The sequence below is a fragment of the Desarmillaria tabescens genome, assembly GCF_030435595.1.
Source record: "Desarmillaria tabescens strain CCBAS 213 chromosome Unknown EV420scaffold_58, whole genome shotgun sequence".
NCBI classification, from domain to species: Eukaryota; Fungi; Basidiomycota; class Agaricomycetes; order Agaricales; family Physalacriaceae; genus Desarmillaria; species Desarmillaria tabescens.
Genome location: NW_026848357.1, coordinates 131,147 through 151,113, shown reverse-complemented (window position 1 = coordinate 151,113; position 19,967 = coordinate 131,147). Strand labels below are relative to the sequence as shown.

The following is a 19,967-nucleotide window of genomic DNA, read 5'->3' as shown; positions in this document are numbered from 1 at the left end:
ATGGCGGCCATGAGAGTCCATGGCACGATCGTGGGACGTGTCCATACTGCGGTACCCCACTTTCCGAGGATGACATCTGTGTATCGAAGCGCACCGCATCGAGATGATATTATGCGGGTGAGGGTTGATGGGAAGAAAGAGAAGGAATAAGTAGAGTTCGAGCGAGTTCAGCACTGATTCCCGGGGATTGTCGCTCTCAGATCAGATTGAAATGGAGGTCAGTGTTGCGCTGGCGCCGTCGACCCACCCGAACGAGTGAGTAGTAATAGGAGTGTGCGAATTCCCGTTGAGGGCGGGCAGGGTAGTGCAGATGTTGGTGGAGCGCGCGCGAACGATGAGAATGGTTTTCATGGTGAAGTTATCTTGGATGCAGTGGTCGTACTGGGTGACAGAGATGAATAAGCGTCATTAGAACAGCCAGACGATGCTTATCTGCATGTCGACTACGCCATGAAGGCAGCTGTTCTCACCACTCTTCCGGTTGTAGATGAGCATCCTGGAGATGTCGTCGTTGAGAGACATTACTTCGCCGGTAATGCTGATTGGCGGAGGGCGATATGTGATGGTTTCATGCAAGATCCTAAGCTGTCGAAATGCAGATATGCGATTCTCTGTGACATACATATGTTAGCAGTCGTTTATCAGACGAATGTGCACTTACTCACCCATCCAACGCCACGGTGATACTCATTTCAGACTCTGCATCTGCTCACCCCAGTGAATACCGCTCCTTCTTTGATAGCATCCACTTGTCTTGGCTCCCCGGGACGAATTTGATGTCAAATACAGGATCCAGTGAAGCTCGCCTCACTCTCTCGCATCAGAGGAGTAGTCAAGTCAGCAGGCGTGGCGTGTATGCTGGTCGAGATCGGTGTCATTGAGGGAATACGGGTAACTACTGGAAAGGACGTCGAGTCTGAAAGTCTTTGTCCATACGTCATGTAATCACGGGAGTACGTGGAACTGTTTACATGCCTGTAATCTCAGTAACCAGCACTATACAGAGAGGAGTCTCACCTGGCGGAAGAGAGAAATATCATGACAGGGAAAGACGGCATCGTCAAGAAAGTTGTATCCTTGGACATTCGAGTCCAGCAGGGTTAAGCTTCCATTTTTGAATCCGTTGAGTGCCATAAAGTCGCCAGTGAGGTTGACGGGGTGAAGGTATATGTCGATGGAACAAATCTCGCGCGACGTCCCATCGTCGTCCAAATTCAGCAGCGCGATTCTTCATGACCTGTGTCAGTCAGTCGTCGTTCATTCATCATATCGACAGGCGCTTACCCGTCCAATCACCAACTACGCTCACCTCTGATTTTGGATCCGTGTTAAGCCCCAGCCCAGTGAAAACCGCGCCTTTCGGTCACCACTCGCAGTACCGTTGTGTGCGCGTGATATCCCAGATCGTCAAAGCCGACCAGATCCCTTTGGATACGGTCGATACCCACTTATTGTGCCGCATCGGAACGAATTTCGCCACGGTTATAGGCATCCCAGTAAAGACTATCTTGCTTTTCGGGGGATAAACGAGAATCTGCCCATCGGGACGCAAGTTGGTAAAGTGTGACGTATGCGCTGTTAGAGATTATTGATATCATCGGCGGCATATAGGTAGTTGTGCCTACCAAGAATTATGTCTATGCATCGGAGGGCGCCGCGTCTGGAGAATAAGTTAGAGATGAAGTGGCTCGAATGCCAAGTGATCGTTGTGCTCGGCCCAGACGAGAATGGAATTGAGTGGTGCGCGCGCCATCGGGACAATCGACGAGCATCTGTTGCAGCGCATGTCTGGTTTGAATGTGTTCGTCCATACGATAGAGAACCTTGTGAACGTTTACACGTCAGTAATCTCAGTAACCAACGCTATACAGTGGAGGAATTCTCACCCAGGGAGAATAAGGATATCAGGCGTGGAAAGAAAGTTGATAGTTTTAGATGAACACATCGTCAAGCAAGTTGTAGAGCGTGTTGTTCATGGACGTTCGAGTCCAAGGTAACTGTGTGGTTGCGGGCCGAGTACACCGGTGACTAAGCAGCTTGGATTCCCACGGCCTTCTCCTCCAGCACGCCAAAGCAAGAGCGAACGGTCAGCCCTACGATTACTGCATTGTGGAGGTCGATATCGCCTATGAGTTTTCCCTCGCTGACTCTTATAAAAGAGAAAGGGAACCTCAGCATCGTAGGTGCAATCCTCACTTTCTAGATGGACCACAAGCCTATGGCCATAATCATTTATCGCAGTTGTCCAAACGACAAACCCTCCTTGATGGATTACTACTAATTCTGAAGCCGAAAGGTAAAATCTTCGAGCCTGCACCTAAAATCGGTATTATTCTATTCTTTCTTATTCTATATTCTATAGCTGTTCTTCACTGGCTCGCGCGCGCCTTTGGATACACAAGATATCGACACAGCCCCGATATCCTCAACCACTCAAGGCCTGTGCCTCATTCTTGAAGATTCGTATGCCAGAAATTGCGAAATTAATATTATGCGACCAGATACGCCGTTTCCAATCTACCCAGTAAGACCTACGCATTCCTGTCGAATCGCCACTGTGAGTACTTAAAACGGTCAGTTTCATTGGTCTCCTAAGTTTACACCTAGCCTGCCTTTCCATGCATCGGATTAGCTGCGAGCACCATCAAGGGAACCACCAAGGATTTTGATAGCAGACGACTTGATGTGTCTTCAGAAGACTTGGCAACGTCGCCGAAGGTTGTTACCTACTCTACGATTTCTCCTCCATTCTAGCCTGCTCACGAGAGAGGTGTGCACAGGTAGTACTCATTATAAGTGTGCCGAGTTTCAAACTTCTGCCTTTCCGGAACCTGCGACCTGTACATCCGGCGGTTTTGCGAATTAAAAGTAGTACCTCCTGTTAACTGCTGGCTTTAGTTACCAGGGGACGTGTGTTGTACAGGTCGAACCTCATTATCTCGATGATAAAACCGCTTTCTCGATGCCAGGACCAAACGCAGGGATCTGTTTCCAATACATTATGCCGTCATACGGTCACCAGGAAACGTATACCAATCAGATCTCAGTTTTCAAAGCCTTGCGCGGCTTCAGGTGGAGTATGAGGATGTTATTTTCGTGTATCGTCACAATTACAACGACAGCCTTTCGATTAGCCGCGTTTGCTTATAAACCCACTCTTGGTTCCGACACAAGAAATTATTTGGGCCTTCTTGGGAGAGACTGCGCCTTTTATCGGGGCGTATCTGAGTGGAGTACACGGAGTCATAAGCATCCAAACCCCCTTCCGCTTTAACTCGTCTTACCAATCATTTTGTAGACTTTGCGCATTGACTTGGCTTGTACACTCGCAGTGCCATGTCAAGTCTGTGGTACCGGGAAATAATACGATGCTTACGCCCTGTTAAAATCAGCGTCGTGAAGATTCCGGGGAAAAGATATAAGGGTTTCCCCATGAGAGAAATTCCATTACAATAGAGGGTATTTGTCGTAGAGTGTCCCGTATCGAGTCTAGGTGGACACATAACCATTTCTACGTAGTCCGTCCTTCGTGATACTCTGGCGGTAGTTCATCGTCAGAGACATTCCATCGACCCGGTTGCAGTCGTTCATTGAGCAACCTCAGCAACTCCTCCGTCGGCATATTCTCTCTGCTCTCCGTGCGCGGTGGATTTGGCGGAGTAAGTGTAGACGTCAACTCGGTCTGTATGTCCATCCTTCTTTGCGTTGGGTCTCTTTCTACTAGCCCTGAAGATGAAGAGGATTCTGCTCTGCTCGCACCCACGGTATATCTAGCATTTTTCTTCTGGTTCATACGAGACTCTCGTGATATCTCAGAGGAAACCGGAATGGATGTGGCCATGAATGGCGTGAGCATTCGTGGGGAAGAGTTGTCCACATCAGAATGGCTCTCGTTGTTGCTTCGATGACGCCGTCTATGCAAGAGTAAAATACCCACAGTTAGCTGCCAGAACTGCTAGTCCACTGACGACACTGCCGACTATCACTCCAGTCGAGCTTTTCTTTGTTGGTAGGGGAGATGAGCTCATAACGGTACCTGGGCTAGGGGTAATGCTTGAAGTGGGATCATCACTCGATGTCGATGATGCCTGGTCGTCTGCAAGCTGTATTGCACTGAGAAGTGCACTCAAAGCTACGGTCTGGGCATCACTATCAAATGTGGGGCTTGGTGGTCCTGTCTAGGGCTTCACACCGTTACCGTATAGTACGGTTATACGGGTGCCGTCGTACGGGTACCGTACCCGTTCCGTCTGGCGAAATAATTTGCCCAGAGACGGACGGTATACGGACATCCCGTTCCCCGTTAGCAACCATATAAACACGGCCGTCATACGGTAATCGACGGCCGTGTATGTATCTAAAAATAACTGTCATCAGATCACGCTGCACGCGTGTTTGCCATACACTTAACATTGTACCACGATGTGCTGGCACCGCAAGCTCTTCAATGCTACCACCCGATCTTTTTTCACTCGCTCTACTCAAGCTCTAATCCTTACCAGCATAGAATACTTTCTATTTCCTGCTTCTGCTGCTTCTATTCTACTCCCCATTTCATCCTTTGACTACACGCACATGATGCGCAATAATTTGGCCTCCGCTGGTCTGTGCACCTTTCAAATACGGCTGAATTTAAGCCAGAGAAGTTCACGAAAGAGTATCTACTATATAACGGTCCTGTCCTTTTTTTCGCAGACTTACAACCACATTCTGGGCATCATGACAGATCAGTGCGCCCTCGATGCCAACGGAAACTTGAAATCCTCCTCGAAAGTCAATGTTTATCATGATGCAGCTGACGATGTTGACACGTGTGCAACGCGTTCATACATGTAATTTTGCAAATTCTGTGAATCCAAATGTGTGTCAATCCACTAAGTAATATTAGAGTGCATACCCGGCATGGAGCGACACCTGTTGAGGCAGAAGCAACATATAATAAAATAATCCGAGTGGAGCACATGGCTTAGACTTAGAGCAGCACACTGGTGTCATTTAAGTGTGGAGTCTCAGTGCCCTGACTCACACCCTATGCATCCCTCAGCAGAGTCTCGCTCAAAGAAAATACACTGAAAAGATAATATATTTATGGAGCTTCATGCAATGTTGATCTATGATGTGTGAACCCTGCTGATCTGGCAATCACCGAGAAACGTCATTCAGAACCAAGGACAACCCAGTCCGAGCCTCCTGAGAGGGCTTTGGCTGACACAAGAGAAACCCTGTACCCAGAATGAAATATTAAACTAAGAAAAGGTTGTGCAGCAACCAAATAAAAATACCAACTCACTAGTGATGTGAATGACAGAGGAATTAAAAACAAGGAGCCAATTAGGAGAAATATTCCGCATGATGTGGCAACTCTAGACCTTGCAAAGAAGAAAGAGCAGCATGTTACTGAGCACTAACTCAGGTGACTGACTCAGGATATTAATTAGTGACCATGCAATTGACACGTCATGGAGAGGAAATGGCTCTGGGGTGGAGCATATCTATTTTTGATATTTCTATTTATATAATTAACTGTAGATAAAAGCACGGTAATTAGAAGTAGGTAGCAAGCTTTCGAACCCCCGCAGTTGTGACACGAAGCAGAGAGCCTAGTGTGCAACCAAAGGAATTGTGTTTGTAGCTTCAAACGAAAGAATATTATTGGATCTAGAATTATTTTGAAACTCTTGAGAGGTTGTGAGGCACGCCTTGCTCGCATGCAATGCTTAGCTTGATTCTGGACAATAATTGATTGTGCTCAACTCGGAGAAATATTGTATTGTGATAACTTGAATGTGCATTTGTGTTTGCGGAATGTGTTTGTGAATTCTGAGTTGTTGCAAGTGGCAGAGGTTCGAACCCTTTGGCTTGTCAATACTCTTTGAGGGTTTTTGGTTTATTCCAAAGTAGCATAGGTTCAAACCCTGTGGCTTGTGGATGTGTTTCTGTGTTTCTGTGTCTCTGGATCGCATAGGTTTGAACCCTGTGGATCTACAAAAGGTTTCCAAAGTGTTTTCTGCTTAGAGCACGAAGCTTTAAGTCATGTGTAGTTTGTTTGATGGGTTGTGGCCACCTGTGTGTTGCACACAACGTCAATTGAGGGTTGTACGTTCTTGTGGGACATTTGTGGGCTTGTGAAATATTACTTTTGCCTTGAGGCCGAGCGATACATATCGCTCACCTCCTGTCCTAAAAGCATTTGGACTTAGAGAATTCTTTTGAGCTAGCATGCTATTATATCTTGAAGAGCACAAGACATCTTTTAAGTCTATTGTTATTGTGTGCTTGTATCGCACATCTCCCCTGAACTACTGAGATTCTGTGTGTGTGTGAGTGTGAGAGTGGGTGTGTTTAGTGTGTCTACGCTATCGCATTTCGAGCTTGGCACGCACAGAGCCTCTTCAACGGTGTTGGTTTTCAGGATCTAACTCCTTATTGCTAATCCCAGGGATACCTGTATCATGGAATTCACAGACCTTTCCCTTATTCAATGAGGGCTTAGTTACAGGTACATCTGTCTTTTGACCATTGTCATCATCAGAAACCAAATTATTTCCTGTTTCTAATGCTTGAGCCATAGCCTCAAGTTGAGCTGCTTCTGCGGCAGCCTCTCGGTCTAACCAGACTCATTTCCAAATATTGAGGAGTTGCTTCTCGAAGTGTTTCTGATGCACATCGTGAACAAACTTAACTGTATTGTCAATAGCAACCTTTTTCTCATCCGAATCGGAATCTGAAAGAACATCAAATCTATTCTTTGAGCTAGCGCTAAACCCAGTGGGCTTCGAACTGGGGTCTGGGGAAGGGGTACATCTACCCTTTGTCTTTCCTACTGTCTCCCATCCCTCAATATCGCTAGGATGGAGAACAACTGAATCTTCTTGCAAATCAAGAAGATCTACATCAAACGTGGTTGCAAAACTCGTGGAAGTCGGCTCATTTGCAGTAACATGACTGCCATAATGACCAGAAAGGTCGAAATCCTCAGAGGCAAGGGACTCCTCCTTCATGGGCCATGAGGATAATCTCTTCTCATCTACAGAGACAGGGCCCGAGCTTCTCATGCTGATGTCAGGCAAGAGGCTCGCAATGCTAGTAAGGGGGCTTTCCAGATCCCCCAAAAGGTCAGCAATATTTTTAGAATGAATAGACGGCAACTCAGTGGAAATAGCAGTTGCCTTTTTATTGCCCTGAATCGGGAGCCCCTGAGCAAATGGAGCAACCCCTTTCAAATGGGTAAACGGTGCCATAGATGCACAAGTGAGAAGAAAAAAAATGAAGCGAGTTTAGAGAGGTAGAGGGAAGAAGAGGTGTCGGAATTTTGGGTTGGCGAGGCAAAGTCATGTGGAGATCTGGGTGATCAAGCCAGAGGGTTCCAATCGATGAGGCCTTGCCAGTAAGGCTTTTGTTTTTTGAAGTCGAGTTTTGTTGAAATCAAGGTTCTAGTAGGTCAAAAATATGTGACAGTACTGTGATGGAGAGTCGGCATTATCGGCACACAAGAGAGTAGATGAAGCAAAGAGAAGTCAAACGGAGGAAGACCAGGTAAAAGGAACCTCTATTCGAGTAGTTCTAAGGAGTATGTAGGAGTATTTTGGGTCTTATATATGAGTAAGATAGGGTCTAATACTAAAAGGAGAACAAGGCTAAGGTAAAAGGAAAGGTGGGATAAGTAATATAGATGCAGGATCACCGCAGTAAAGTAAAAGAGCTATAGAAGGTAGATAAGGAAAGAATGATAAGATATGAGAGAAAGAGAGAGAGAACAAGAGTACTGGCACGAAGAGCCAGCACGAATCTCTTACAGTGTGACAGAACTGAATTTCCTAGTGAAAGATGACAGCATGGGACAGGAGGTGCATGTTATATGTGGATCGCCAGGGGGAAACAGTCTTTTGAAGAAAGTGTATTATTGAAATCGGGAAAAGACATCAAACCAGCATGAAGATAGGAACGATCTCCTGATAATGTCTTAACAAGAGAGATCACTGCAATGAACCTTTGGACTTCACTATCAGCAATGAGACCATGCGGCTTTTAGGTGCAAGGGGTTACGAGGATGTCAAATAATTACATCCACTCAATATTTGTTTTAAGGCCTGGTTGATCTGACCAACTGACTGCTGTGGGGATAACATACCTAATGAAGGCATAGCATGTGGTATTGGTAAGCACACTGCCACTCAGTTAGAAGCAGTTACCGGTAGTAACCAATCTCTCCCGTCTAGATGTTGCCAGAATCCCCAAATCCACCTCATCAGCAAGCTGGCAGGACTATTCCTTCATCATTTCTATCACTGAGAAGATGCTTAACAGAATCACACAGCCAACATTCTCAGTGAGATCTTTATTCTTCATCAATTATTGCTTCCTCATGGCACTTTTGAGCTGATTAGTGCAGAAAAAAATTGATATAGAATTTTTTTTGAAGGCCTCTCGAAGGCGACCGACCGACCGACTGGGTGTACCAGCTTGATGGTCCAGTAACCCCTTGTTTAGGTGGGAAGTGTTTCAGTATGCAATGTTTGATTGTATACAATCATTTATGTGTACGTCTCAAAACTTGTACCCTTGTGACTAATATTCATCTTGCTGGTCCGGTACTTGAAGTATGACCTGGCCTGGAAGAATATCTATCGTGCCAACATTGATGACTTCCATACTATGCACCCATAAACTGTTAAGCACTAACTCTAATCTGAACCAAGGCTGATCTCTATCCTGTCACTCGCATTCGGTGATTCAGTGTTAGAGAGGCATTGGTTGATTGTGAGAAGTTAGGCATCACTTATAGCGAGAGCAGGGAGCTTGTAAGAGTTAGGAGTATATAACCTTAGCCGAAGCTGGGGTCTGAGGCCACAGCATAGGCTAGCTTAAATACATGTTAGACTTGTACTAAGAATAGTATCTACAAGGGCATGTGCAACAAGAGGTGCATCTTTCAATGAATGAGGAGGGAGGACACTAAAAGAAGTATGTTCCCAATGAATGAGAGTAAAGAGCACATATCACCTGCATCTGCGTGGGACTCCGTCTGAATAGGCTGCATCCTGTAGGCCGCCCTTGACTGGCGGTCAACTCTCGTCCAACTACTAAGAAGCATGATGCCATCAAGAGAAGCGTGATGGTGCATGCGGGTCACTGGTCATCTGGGGGCAGCAGTGTGAACTGGGGTGATGGCGACCAGGTAACTGGGTAAAGAGTGTGCTGGTGGAATATCATGGGTCCGAGAGATAAGATAGGCAGGTCCGGGGTTCCGATGGATAAGGATAAGATAAGATAAGATAAGGAAAATAGGGGTAAAACTGTAATAATACCCCCCGACAGTCCTTTAGACGTATTTGCTCCCTGAGTCGAGGGAGTTAGTAGATTCCATATCCCATTCATAGTCCTTGGTTTGTTCCCAAGCAGACATGCCCCGTTCTTCTTGAGGGAAGCTGGGGTTGGTCTGAGTCGTTAGAGGAGACTTGGAACGCTCGTCTTCGAAGATGTCTTCATCCGTGTCCGATGAATAAAAGCCCTGCTCGTTAGAGGATAATGGATCGGTATGATTCCTGATGGGAAAGAGTGTTGAGCTCTTGGTTGAAGGGCCAGGAGATGATATGGTTATACATCCCCCTTCATTTCCCAAGTGTCGCAAATCGTGATCCTCTACGCGGTCTTCCTTGTTCTCGTATTGTTGGATGAGCTCTTTGGCATGGGCGAGATTGCTCCTTTGACCCAGGTAGCTTCCTCCACTGGGTATCCCTTCCATTTGACCAAATATTCCATTATGGTCCTCTAGCTGTGCCCTCGACCGACGATGCGGTCGCGGTCCTGAAGTAGTTCCTCTACTTCGTATTCTTCCTCGCCTTCCACGAGTTCTGGCTTGGGTGGCGGAGGTTTTTCTTGGTTGGAAAACTCCGGGGGGACGTACGGAGTTAGGTATTGTTCATTGAATTTGTTGTGGATCTTCCAGCCTGGCAGCAGCTTTAGTTCGTATGTGGAGGGCCCCTTTTTGGAAACTACTTCAAAGGGGCTGACGCGTTTGTCACCTAGCTTTTTTGCTGGTCGGGGAAGGTGAAGGTTGGTTGAGTCCAACCAGACTTTATCTCCTGGTTGGTATTCTTGTGCAGGGCGAGTGTGTTTGTCGTAAGCCTTTCTCATAACTTCGATGGCTTTATTCAGGGAGTCTTCCGCTTGCTTGCATACTCTCTGGAGGCTTTCAACGAAGTCAGTTATCGATGGTGTTTCCGACTGCCTCACCATGGTTGGGCGAATTTCCCCATCTCGTCTGAAGATGATTTTGATGGGAGAAAAGCCCATTGCAGAGTGTTGGCGGTTGTTCTGAGCGAATGCTGCCCACTGCAGCCATTCGCTCCAGTCGTCCTGTTTGTGGTTAATGAAGACTCGAAGGTATTTTTCGAGTTCTTGGTTAACCCGCTCTGTTTGCCCATCCGTCTGAGGGTGATAGGCTGTTGATGGATTTCCTTGAATATTCATCATTGCGTATAGCTCAGTGATGAATTTTGATACGAATTGGGGCCCCCGGTGAAGAGGCTGGCTGTGGGCACCTGTGGAATAGTGAGCGGGCTAAAAGGCGAACCTCAAAAACCCACACACACACTCACACAACTACACAACTACAATCACCCTCGTAAGTTCTAGGGGGAGCGATTATTTCTAATGTGATCCAACTATACTTCTATATCTTGAAGGGTTTATCTTATTCTCAGCACTCTTAGCAAAGCTAAGCTTTCTCTAATGAATCCCTAAGTCTAGGAACTTTTTACAGGAAGGTTGTTCACTGGCGCAACACAACCTTCAAGGCAGATTTGAGTTATAATACACAAGGGACACTGATCCCAACAGAAACAGAGGCAATACATGCTGAAACTTTAGCGAGCTCGCTAAAAGAACACCACAGGCAAGCACTGACTTAGCCCACTCGCTACACAACTGTATGTAGGGGTTCTCTAACTAACTCCAGCAGGTTATCTCGACTCAAGAACACTTCAAAAGCGCTCAGAAACAGATTCAGAAACGGAACTTCAAACAGAACTGACATGGAACAGAACAGAACAGAACAGAACAGAACAGAACAGATCTCAGATTTCCACTTCAACACATTCTCCGAACAGACTTATCACACTTAACAGAACAGAAACAGCTTCACTGATTCATATTCACTCTGACTAAGTTCTCAAAAGTCTTATCAAAAGGGTATCTCATATTTCTCTGAGTGAGCTCGCTAATTCTATGCACAGCTCGAAGTCACAAACTGATCCTTTGTTACAGTACCACCTTCAACACGTGCACAGGAACTCGGGGGGCTCGAAACTTGGCCTCTACCTACTGTAACCAGCCTACTTATACTACAGGGGAATTAGAATTACAAACATCGCGCAGTACCCAGACTCCTACATGCATAGCACATTGCCACCACCGCCTTACTGAGCATCCGAGTCAGACTTCCCAGTTTTAGTCTCATTTCTATAGTGAGCTCGCTAAATGCGTGCCAAGAGGTGCTCTCCCGACACCCGTGGGCTTGTTCTCTAGCAACTGACAGGTCTAGGTGCCCAGAACTATCAGTCCTGGCATATGTCATTCAAGACTTCTTTCTTGGATTCACAGAGGCTTCTCATAGACACAGCAACAAGTGAGGCTTCTAACAATGGGACTCAGAACAATGGAACATGGGCTTGCAGACTTCGGCCGAAGCCCATTGCCCAAGTTCGTGCTGGTGATATCTGTCATCTCGCTTAAGGATTTCCCCGGATTTTCAGGTACGACGCATCACAGTTAGCGAGTGCGCTAAGTATTCTCAGTGTCACTGCAATCTTCAAGGTTTTATCTAGCTCCCGTGAGCGTGCTTGTAAGTTAAAGCCTAAGGCATTGGGTATAGGGTTTGGCCTTCTCATCATGCATGCTCATCAGGTACAGTGCTGTGACTAAGTCCTGTTTAGAATCCCATTGCTTCTTATGCCATAAGTTATATTCCATATCATTGCACCGCGTAGCCTTAGTGTCGATGTGTAGTTTTGGTCTGCTTGCTCACTATATCTCAGTATGCATGTAAAACATGTTAGATTGCAAAATTACATGCATAAATAGGCTGCAGTCGCAACACCGGTCAGAGATGACTTTAGAGGAGGTCACCCCAAATCGACAAATGATCTCATCACATAGGATTTTGGCCCATCCGCTTGACGAGAGTTCCTTCGTGCATGGAATAAGCATGATGTATTTCGAGAATCGGTCTACGATGACTAGCACCGCATCGTAGCCCTTGGATTCTGGAAATCCAGTAATCATGTCGACTGAGATATGTTCCCAAGGTCACGATGGTACAGCGTTGGGATGTAGCGGAGCTGCTTTCTGCTGCATATCCGTTTTCGTCCTTTGACACACCTCGCATCCTCGGACGTAAGTTTCCATGTCTCTTCGCATTTTGGGCCACCAATAGTTTCGTAAGACCAATTCCTTGGTCTTCTCAATACCTGGGTGTCCTGCGGAGACGTGGTCATGATAATGGGAGATGAGCTCTCCCCATAGGGCATGGTCATGGGGAACATAGATACATCCATCATAGAATAGAAGGTGGTCTTTCTCAATGACCCCCTTCTCATGGTTGAGGCTGGAAGCGATCCCTCGGTCCCACCGTTGGTGATCGCTTGTCGCTCTTCGAATCTTGCCATGAATTTCTTCCTCTGTTGGCATTATTAAGGCGCAGAAGAATTCTGGCTTCAAGAGGACAATATCGTCATTGTCCTTCTTGCCCTGATCGTGGTTGGCCCACCGACTTAGAAGGTTGGCCTTCCTATTGGACGCTCCTGGCTTGTGGTTGAGCGTGAAATGGTATTCCGCTAGTTCAGTAACCCATCGTGCTTGTCTACGGTTGAGTTTCTGGGGTTTGCGGAAGTATTGCAGGTTTGAGTGATCTGTCCAGATTTCGAAATCTTGATGGGCACCCATAAGATAATGTCGCCATTCTTCCAAGGCAATCATTATTGCTAGTAATTCCTTGTCATAAATCTCATAATTCTGTTCCGTCGCGGAAAGGGATTTTGATAGGAATGCAATTGGGCACCATTTGCCTTCCTGTTCCTGTGACAGGACGGCCCTGATCGCCCCTTCGCTGGAGTCCGCCTCCAAGCGAAACTTGTTGTAGTTGTTTGGCATCGCCAAAATGACTCCCATTGCGAATTGACATTTGAGTTCCTCAAACACTTCTTGCTGTTCCTTCCCCCATGTCCAAGGGTTCTTCCCTGTGAGTTTCATCATTGGTTTGACGATTGCGCTATAGTGCCAGATAAATCGCCAGTAGAAATTGGTGAATCCTAGGAAGGATTGTAGTTCCTGTTTCTTGGAGGGTGCTGGCCAATCCATGATACCAGCGATTTTTACTGGATCCATTTTAACGGATCCTTCACTGATAATGACCCCGAGGTACTCTGTCTTGAGTACCTCAAACTCGCACTTTTCTGCTTTCAAGAACAACTTGTTCTTGCGCAGAATCCTCAGGACTTCCTGCACGATTCTTTGGTGTTCTGCCTTGTCCTTGGTGAAGATGAGGATGTCATCCAAATAAATGGTGACCTTTTCTTGAGCTATGAGATCTTTAAAGATATCATTCATCATCCACTGGAACGTGGCCGGTGAATTGGTTAATCCAAAGAACATAACCATGGGCTCATAGAGTCCTCAGTTAGTGCGGAATGCAGCTTTGAATTCGTCCCCTTTCTTGATTCGAACGTTATTATATCCCCAACAGATGTCTAGCTTAGTGAAATACCTCGCATCCTTCAGCTTGTCCATAAGGTCAGAGATAAGTGGTAAAGGATAGCGGTTTTTGATGGTTATTTCATTAAGCTTGCGGTAGTCTTGTACAGGCCGCAACTTTCCATCCTTTTTCTTGACAAAGAAAAAGGGAGATGCCATTGGGGATTTCGAGGGTTGAATTCAGCTGGTAGCCAGGTTTTCATCAAGGAATTTGTCCAATTCCTCCTGCTCCTTTGGGTTCAAGGGGTATATCTTGCAGTCTAGACTGGCATTGGCATTGGGGATAAGTTCAATGGCATGGTCCCAAGGCTTGCGAGGGGGAAGTTCATCGAAGTTTTCCTTGGTGAAAACATCGATGAAGTCTCGGTAATGTTCAGGGATGATTTCTTCGAATGACTTTACTTTCTTTCCCTCGTTGGCCTTGGCTGCTAAGTCATTGGCTTTATGCCCCACTGCTCGTATGTGAAAGGCTTCTTTGAAGTCTATGATGAGGATGGTATCCCCTTCCTCGACTTTGGTTCCCCACTGCTGTTCTGGATCTTCGTCTGGGAGATGGAACAGTATTTTGCAGCAATCACAGCATGCCAAAGTTACCGAGCCCATGTTCCAGTCAATAAGTGGGTTGTGCCTTTGTAACCAGTCATGTCCTAGGAAGATAGGTGTGGTTCCTAGGTCAATGACTGCTAATTCGATACATTCACTGTGGTCTCCGATTTTGAGTCAGACTTCAGCGAATTCGGTAATGTCGCCGCCTTTGTTGTGAGTACCATCTGCATTGTAGACCGGAGTGGGGTGAGCTGCTTTATGCATGGTAATACCATGATCATGGGTCCACTGTCAGTTGATAGTGCTTCTGGTACAGCCACTGTTGATCAGGGCCTTCACGGAGTGATGGGCCATAGTATCAAAAGTTTCCAGTTGTAGGGTGATTGTGATGTTTTGCCCCTTTGCTCCTCAGACATATTGAGGTGGTTTGGTAAGCTGGTCCATATGTTCCAGCTTTTGGTACTTGTCCAGATAGGACTCTCCGACTTGGTGCTCCAAGTCGGTAACCAGTGGCTCATCCACCTCCGTCTGTCGTCGGGGGTGGACCCACTGTTTGAGAAGTGATATCTTCTCTCCTGGGGTCTTGGCGAGTCACATAGCTCGCCGAGTCCAGGCGGCTCTGAAGGGCTTCAGCCATTGGGAGTCTTGAGAGTACTCCACCGATACCAGTGGCACCGGGGTCTTCCTCTCGTCGTTGCAGTCCATAGGCCACAAAGGCCCTGCTCCTATGACCATGCGACCGGTCAGTTCCCTTTCGCCTCAGTGCAGACACCCACTCGGGTTGGTCAGGACTTCACTGGATTTTGAAGAGTTCCATAAACTCTTTGAATAACTAGGACTGTCTCCACCGTTAGTGTTATCTTTAAAGGGGAGACGTACCTGAAATGGGGAGTCTCTCTCCCCTGTGCAGCCTGCTTGATCCTTGTGGGCGATTGAGCTTTTTCGGCCGGTGTCCTCTAGGGTAGAGGTGGCTGCTCCTCGGTTATCCTTTCTACTTGGTTCCACGTGTGGTGCTGGGTTATCTCCAGAGGCTTTACAACAGTCTGCCATCAGGTCTGCTGGGCTCCACCAGCCCTCGGCTTCATCCCTAGGCTCACCTGGATTCCCTGGCCTCACCATCACTGAAGTGGTCTGTCGTCGAGGAACCTTGATGCACAGGGGAGATGCCAGTTCACCATCGTCTGGATCCACTGCCGCTATATGCGACTTTCCTGGGAGTTGGACTATGTAGTCCTCGTTTTGACCTCCCATATGGTGGACATCACCCGCAGGGAACAACGATGTCACACCCCCAAGGTTCCACCCTTGGTCGCCTGTCGAACTGGTATACTCCTCTGCATTGTACATGCACCCCAAAGGGGTATTTGCAGAGGCTTGGACACAGCAGGTACCGCCAGTACTAGGACTTGACTGGTGGGGTTCATTGCTAGTTAAAGCAGCGGAAATCCCGTGTACGCTATTGATGGGCAAACTCGAGGGTCCCCCTCCTGCTTTTATGCAAGCGTTGGGCGGAGGGGACAGGTGCGAGGAGCTCCGTCGATCCTGGGCTTCGTTCCTGGTCATGCCTGGACTCTTGATCCGTTGATCGAGAACTCATTCCAGGTTCTTGATCGAACGATCGAGAGTTGCTTCTGGATCCTCGATTGACTGATCGAGATCCGTCCCACACTGGTATGGCCTTGAGCTGCTAGTCGGGTCCGACTCTTTCATGCCTGACCCTTGGGGTTCATTGCCTGACAGGCGGTGGTAATCCTCTGATACACCATTCTTGTTTTGCGATTCCTTCATAGTGCGAGATGAATGTGATGTATTGTTACAAGTATCTACAGATACAGCATAAGTATGAACATTCGTGTCATAAGGCGCACCATGATAAACCCCAGCCGACGAAGTAGAATTGCAGAGTCCTACACCGGCATCTCTTTTATCTCCTCAATCTCTGTTGAGCTAGTGAGGTCTTCTTCCTCTATTTCTGCTAGAACGGCTTGGAGATGGGTTGCAAAAGTCGATGGCTTTTTCTTCAGGAATTTTAGCCACTTCGACTTGTCAGGCGGGCACTTATTGTCCCACCCCTGGTGTCTGGTGTGTCCGCACCGGAAACATCACTTTTCTCTTTTGAGACGATCAATGTCCATGGGTTCACCTTCACCACCATAGGTGAATCCAGTGGCGTCCCTTCTGCCCTTCGAGCCACTCGAAGAGCCCCCTGCTGCTCCAGGCTTGGAGCCAGCAGTCCCACTGGGATACTTCCTGCCTTGTGCGAGATGAACTTGGTAGTTCTTGTCCATTTGTAGGACCCTGCGCCTCCACTCCCAGTAGGTGGTAGGCTGCATATTGTCTCTGCCCATAATGATCTCCTTGACCCTGGGCTGGATTGCGAGGGTGACAACCTCCTCCATTTCCACGTCATTGTCGAAGTGTTCCGCTTCCACGGCTAGCTGTTCAAATCTTTCAAAGAATTCGATGGCTGTTTTAAACTGCGTTTGTTGCAGCTTCTTCCATTGCAGCTGTTTAATTTGGACCTCTGCTACCTCTCGGAAACGTGTTTGGATGTTTTCCTGGAAGGTTTCCCAAGAGGGAAGGCGATGTCTTCCACTGTGTGGGTCCTTGTAGTATCATTGCTGATGGACCCACCAGGTCCTCACTTCTCCACCAAGTCAGTGGCCTGCAAAGACTACTCGACTCGGGCCATACCCATATGCTTTGTTAAGTGTGAAGTATTGGGCAAAGACCTCAAAGTAGTATTCGCAGTGACTGAAGAAGCGATCCAAGTCGCTGGCCTTCCCATAGAATTTGTCAGGGACCTCTATCAACATTGGCTTTACGTTTCCCCAAGGGTTGGGTTGTCCATTGGGGATGACCCACTCATTTGGCAGGTCAGGTGGTAGAGGGGGATTGGTAGGTCGCAGTAGTGATCGGAGATTTTGATCACTACATGGTGACGGTGGTTGTGCCGGAGGTCGAGGCGGTCCTGGTGGAGGTCCTCCTCCACCGCCTCCGCCTGGTCCTCCTGGACCACCGCCACCTCTGCCAGGAGCCATGGGTGCTGGTCCACCTGCCTTTCCTGTCAGCGCTGACTGGGAGGCTTCTCCAGCCATGCTACAGGCATGGAAGGTTCCTCCTGCCACTTTCAGTCCTAAGGTGCTGGAAGGTGCCCAGGTAATGTCAGGAATTGGATTCTCTGGGCCCACTATTCTCAGGTTAGGGAATGATTCCTCTCCGTAGTGCCTTCCTGGCGCTACCGGTTGATCGGGGTGTATCTTGTTCCAATCAATGGCGGCATGATACCACATTTCAGTATGAAGTATCTTGTCCTCCAGCTCAGAACCTAGTTCTGCAGCATTATATGCTTGCCCCTGGTCAGACATGGTCCAATTTACATTGTACCATAGTCGTCTGCTAGTCCATTCTAACATTTGCTGCCATGTTAGATCATATATTTGTCGATCCATAAGCTCCTGTGCTTGAGCCTTGGATGAACTCGGGTGGGCCATAGGAGGGGCTTCTACTGGGAGGGTTGTTGGATTCATCCTCCTGGAGCCATTGTTCGATGACCATCCCGGCTCTGGTCCAGGGATCTGCCCTGTTGTCATGATCGGGTGGGTAGCCGATGACCTGGTATCAGGAGAATATTGTATCTCCTGCATTCCAGTCATCGTTCCATTGCCATACACCCCAGAAGTATCGGCAGTACTCATCCCAGATCTCCAAGGCGTCTTCACATCTCCAGATCCAGGGCCATAGCCCTCGGGGAGGGAGGAAACCTCTATCGTATCTGTCGGGTAAGAACCCTCCTTCGGGGGCAAGGAAGGGTTCGAGCTTGTCGGGGGGTTTTGCTCCCTCATACTCGACTGTGGCCAGGGCTCTGAGATGGCGACAGATGGGGCAATTGCAGTAGGGGTATGGATGGGGAGGGGCCTGTTCAAGCTCCCTCGGGACGCGGTTCAGGAGGATGACAGGGTCTGGAAAGGGTTGGTCTCTGGCAAACCAGTCGAGGATCCTGTCCCCCTCTGGGGTGTCTCCTGGAAAGATGACCCACTGACCCTCATTAATCGGGGATCCTGGGTGGGTGTAGTACTCGGGGAGCTCGTCATTATTACTGTTGGAGTACTCTGTGAATATGATGTCATTGGTTCCGTCTCCAGCAGCGTTGTTAGTGGATGTTTCTGAGATGTGGGCAAAGCGAGGCTCTGCGAAATCTCTGAGGTTGGCGATGGTGATAATTGTTTGGGGTAGGATTTCAGACTCGGGACAGGGGGAAGGCCAAACAAAGTCTGACTCATGGATGGACTCGTCGTCCCACCAGGATGGGGGTCCTTCAACTCTGTAGGTTCCATCGGGGGTGTATGATGTGAGAGAGGTTGGAGCGTCATGCCACTCTGGCTTGGGAGATTCATCTCTTCGATGTCCTCCTGTGTCAGGTACTCCCTGTATTTCCCCTCGTTTCCAGGCAGGGAGGAACGGGTCTTTACCCTCTTTGAAGGTGGTTCTTTGCCTGGTTTGTCTATGGACGATTCAGTTGAATGCATCAATGTAGAACCCACTTGTTCCTCTTCGATAGAGACGCTCTCCATCGTCATCGAACCCTGGGATGGCTGCTGATAACTCTGTGGAGGAGATTGCTGACTCCCAGGAGTCATTGTCGTCGCCCCAGGTCGTGGCATCCCAGGACCCATCCGTATTGGTCCAATACTCGGTGGTAAACCTTGGGTCGTCTCCGTCGTCTGGAGGGATGCTGAGTTGTCTGAGGTCTTCTTCCCGAAGGGATTCTTTGCCTTCACCATCTCGCTGATCCATGCCCGGAAGCTCGAGCATGGGGGGTCACTCTTCTCTGTTGGGTAGGGGGTGTCGAAGTGTGTCTCACTCCCCCCCTGGCTGGGGTGTGAGGGACCAGAGCCAGACAGTGCTGGTTGTTCGTGAGGTTCCTGTTGATGAGCCATTGAGTCTGTGTACTCTCCCTCTTCTGGGGGTTGGTCGGGTGATATGGATAACTGCGACTGCAGTTAATAGTGTCAAGATACTGAAGGTATGTTACGATTTATTCATTTTTCTTCGTATGACTCAGCCTGATTACTCATATGCGATCACAATGGACACATTCTCACAGTACTATTATTAGTTTACCAACATGTATTTAAGTAGAGCCTCAGCTGGACGAAACCCCAGCTTCAGCTAAGGTTTAATCTACCCAACTCAAACTCCATCCTTCGTGACTATCTGTCTCTATTGGCTTTGACCTCGCCTTTGACTTGCTAGAGTATCATCCACCGAAGTGCGAGTGGTGATCCTAGTTCGATCTAAGACGATGATTAGTTGGTTGTTAACATTTAGCTGAAGCTCGACCTACGTCGCCCAGCATTGAACGCTGCCCGACATATATCCAATAATCCTATTCGCTGCAGGAACCCTCTGGGTCCTGCCTTTCCTGTTGCGAGACCCGTTGACCTCTGTGTTGACAAGGGTAGCAATTACCATCGTCCTGTGTCGATTCTACATACCGGCCCCCTTACTCGTGGCCTACCTTGTAGGACTCTACATTGGGATCATCCGACTTTAAAAAACCACGAACATCCCTCTCTTATCTCTCAAGCTCGTTCCAGTGTTGGCAGTCATCCTGCTAACCTTGACGGGCACCCCAGACTTTAACGATTATCCACTGATGAACGATT

At 47.9% G+C, this 19,967-nt stretch overlaps 3 protein-coding genes across 3 annotated transcripts; 1 reads left to right on the top strand and 2 right to left on the bottom strand.

The window, feature by feature from the left end:
• Nucleotides 1–1,633: 1,633 nt before the first annotated feature.
• On the top strand, nt 1,634–2,754 carry EV420DRAFT_1484957 (uncharacterized protein; the record flags this gene model as incomplete). The annotated part of the gene is made up of 6 exons (XM_060470143.1): nt 1,634–1,840; nt 1,872–1,993; nt 2,065–2,179; nt 2,363–2,463; nt 2,502–2,557; nt 2,633–2,754. The coding sequence occupies 6 exons, from the start codon at nt 1,634–1,636 to the stop codon at nt 2,752–2,754; spliced, it is 723 nt and encodes a 240-aa protein (XP_060324751.1).
• A 757-nt stretch (nt 2,755–3,511) lies between these two features.
• On the bottom strand, nt 3,512–5,351 carry EV420DRAFT_1484956 (uncharacterized protein; the record flags this gene model as incomplete). Its single annotated transcript, XM_060470142.1, is given in 9 exon segments — nt 3,512–3,914; nt 3,934–4,132; nt 4,193–4,357; nt 4,419–4,488; nt 4,576–4,626; nt 4,702–4,754; nt 4,898–4,914; nt 5,147–5,222; nt 5,291–5,351. The coding sequence occupies 9 exon segments, from the start codon at nt 5,349–5,351 to the stop codon at nt 3,512–3,514; spliced, it is 1,095 nt and encodes a 364-aa protein (XP_060324750.1).
• A 1,266-nt stretch (nt 5,352–6,617) lies between these two features.
• Nucleotides 6,618–7,241, bottom strand: EV420DRAFT_1484955 (uncharacterized protein; the record flags this gene model as incomplete). Its single annotated transcript, XM_060470141.1, has 1 exon — nt 6,618–7,241. The coding sequence occupies one exon, from the start codon at nt 7,239–7,241 to the stop codon at nt 6,618–6,620; it is 624 nt and encodes a 207-aa protein (XP_060324749.1).
• Between the last annotated feature and the right edge of the window lie 12,726 nt (nt 7,242–19,967).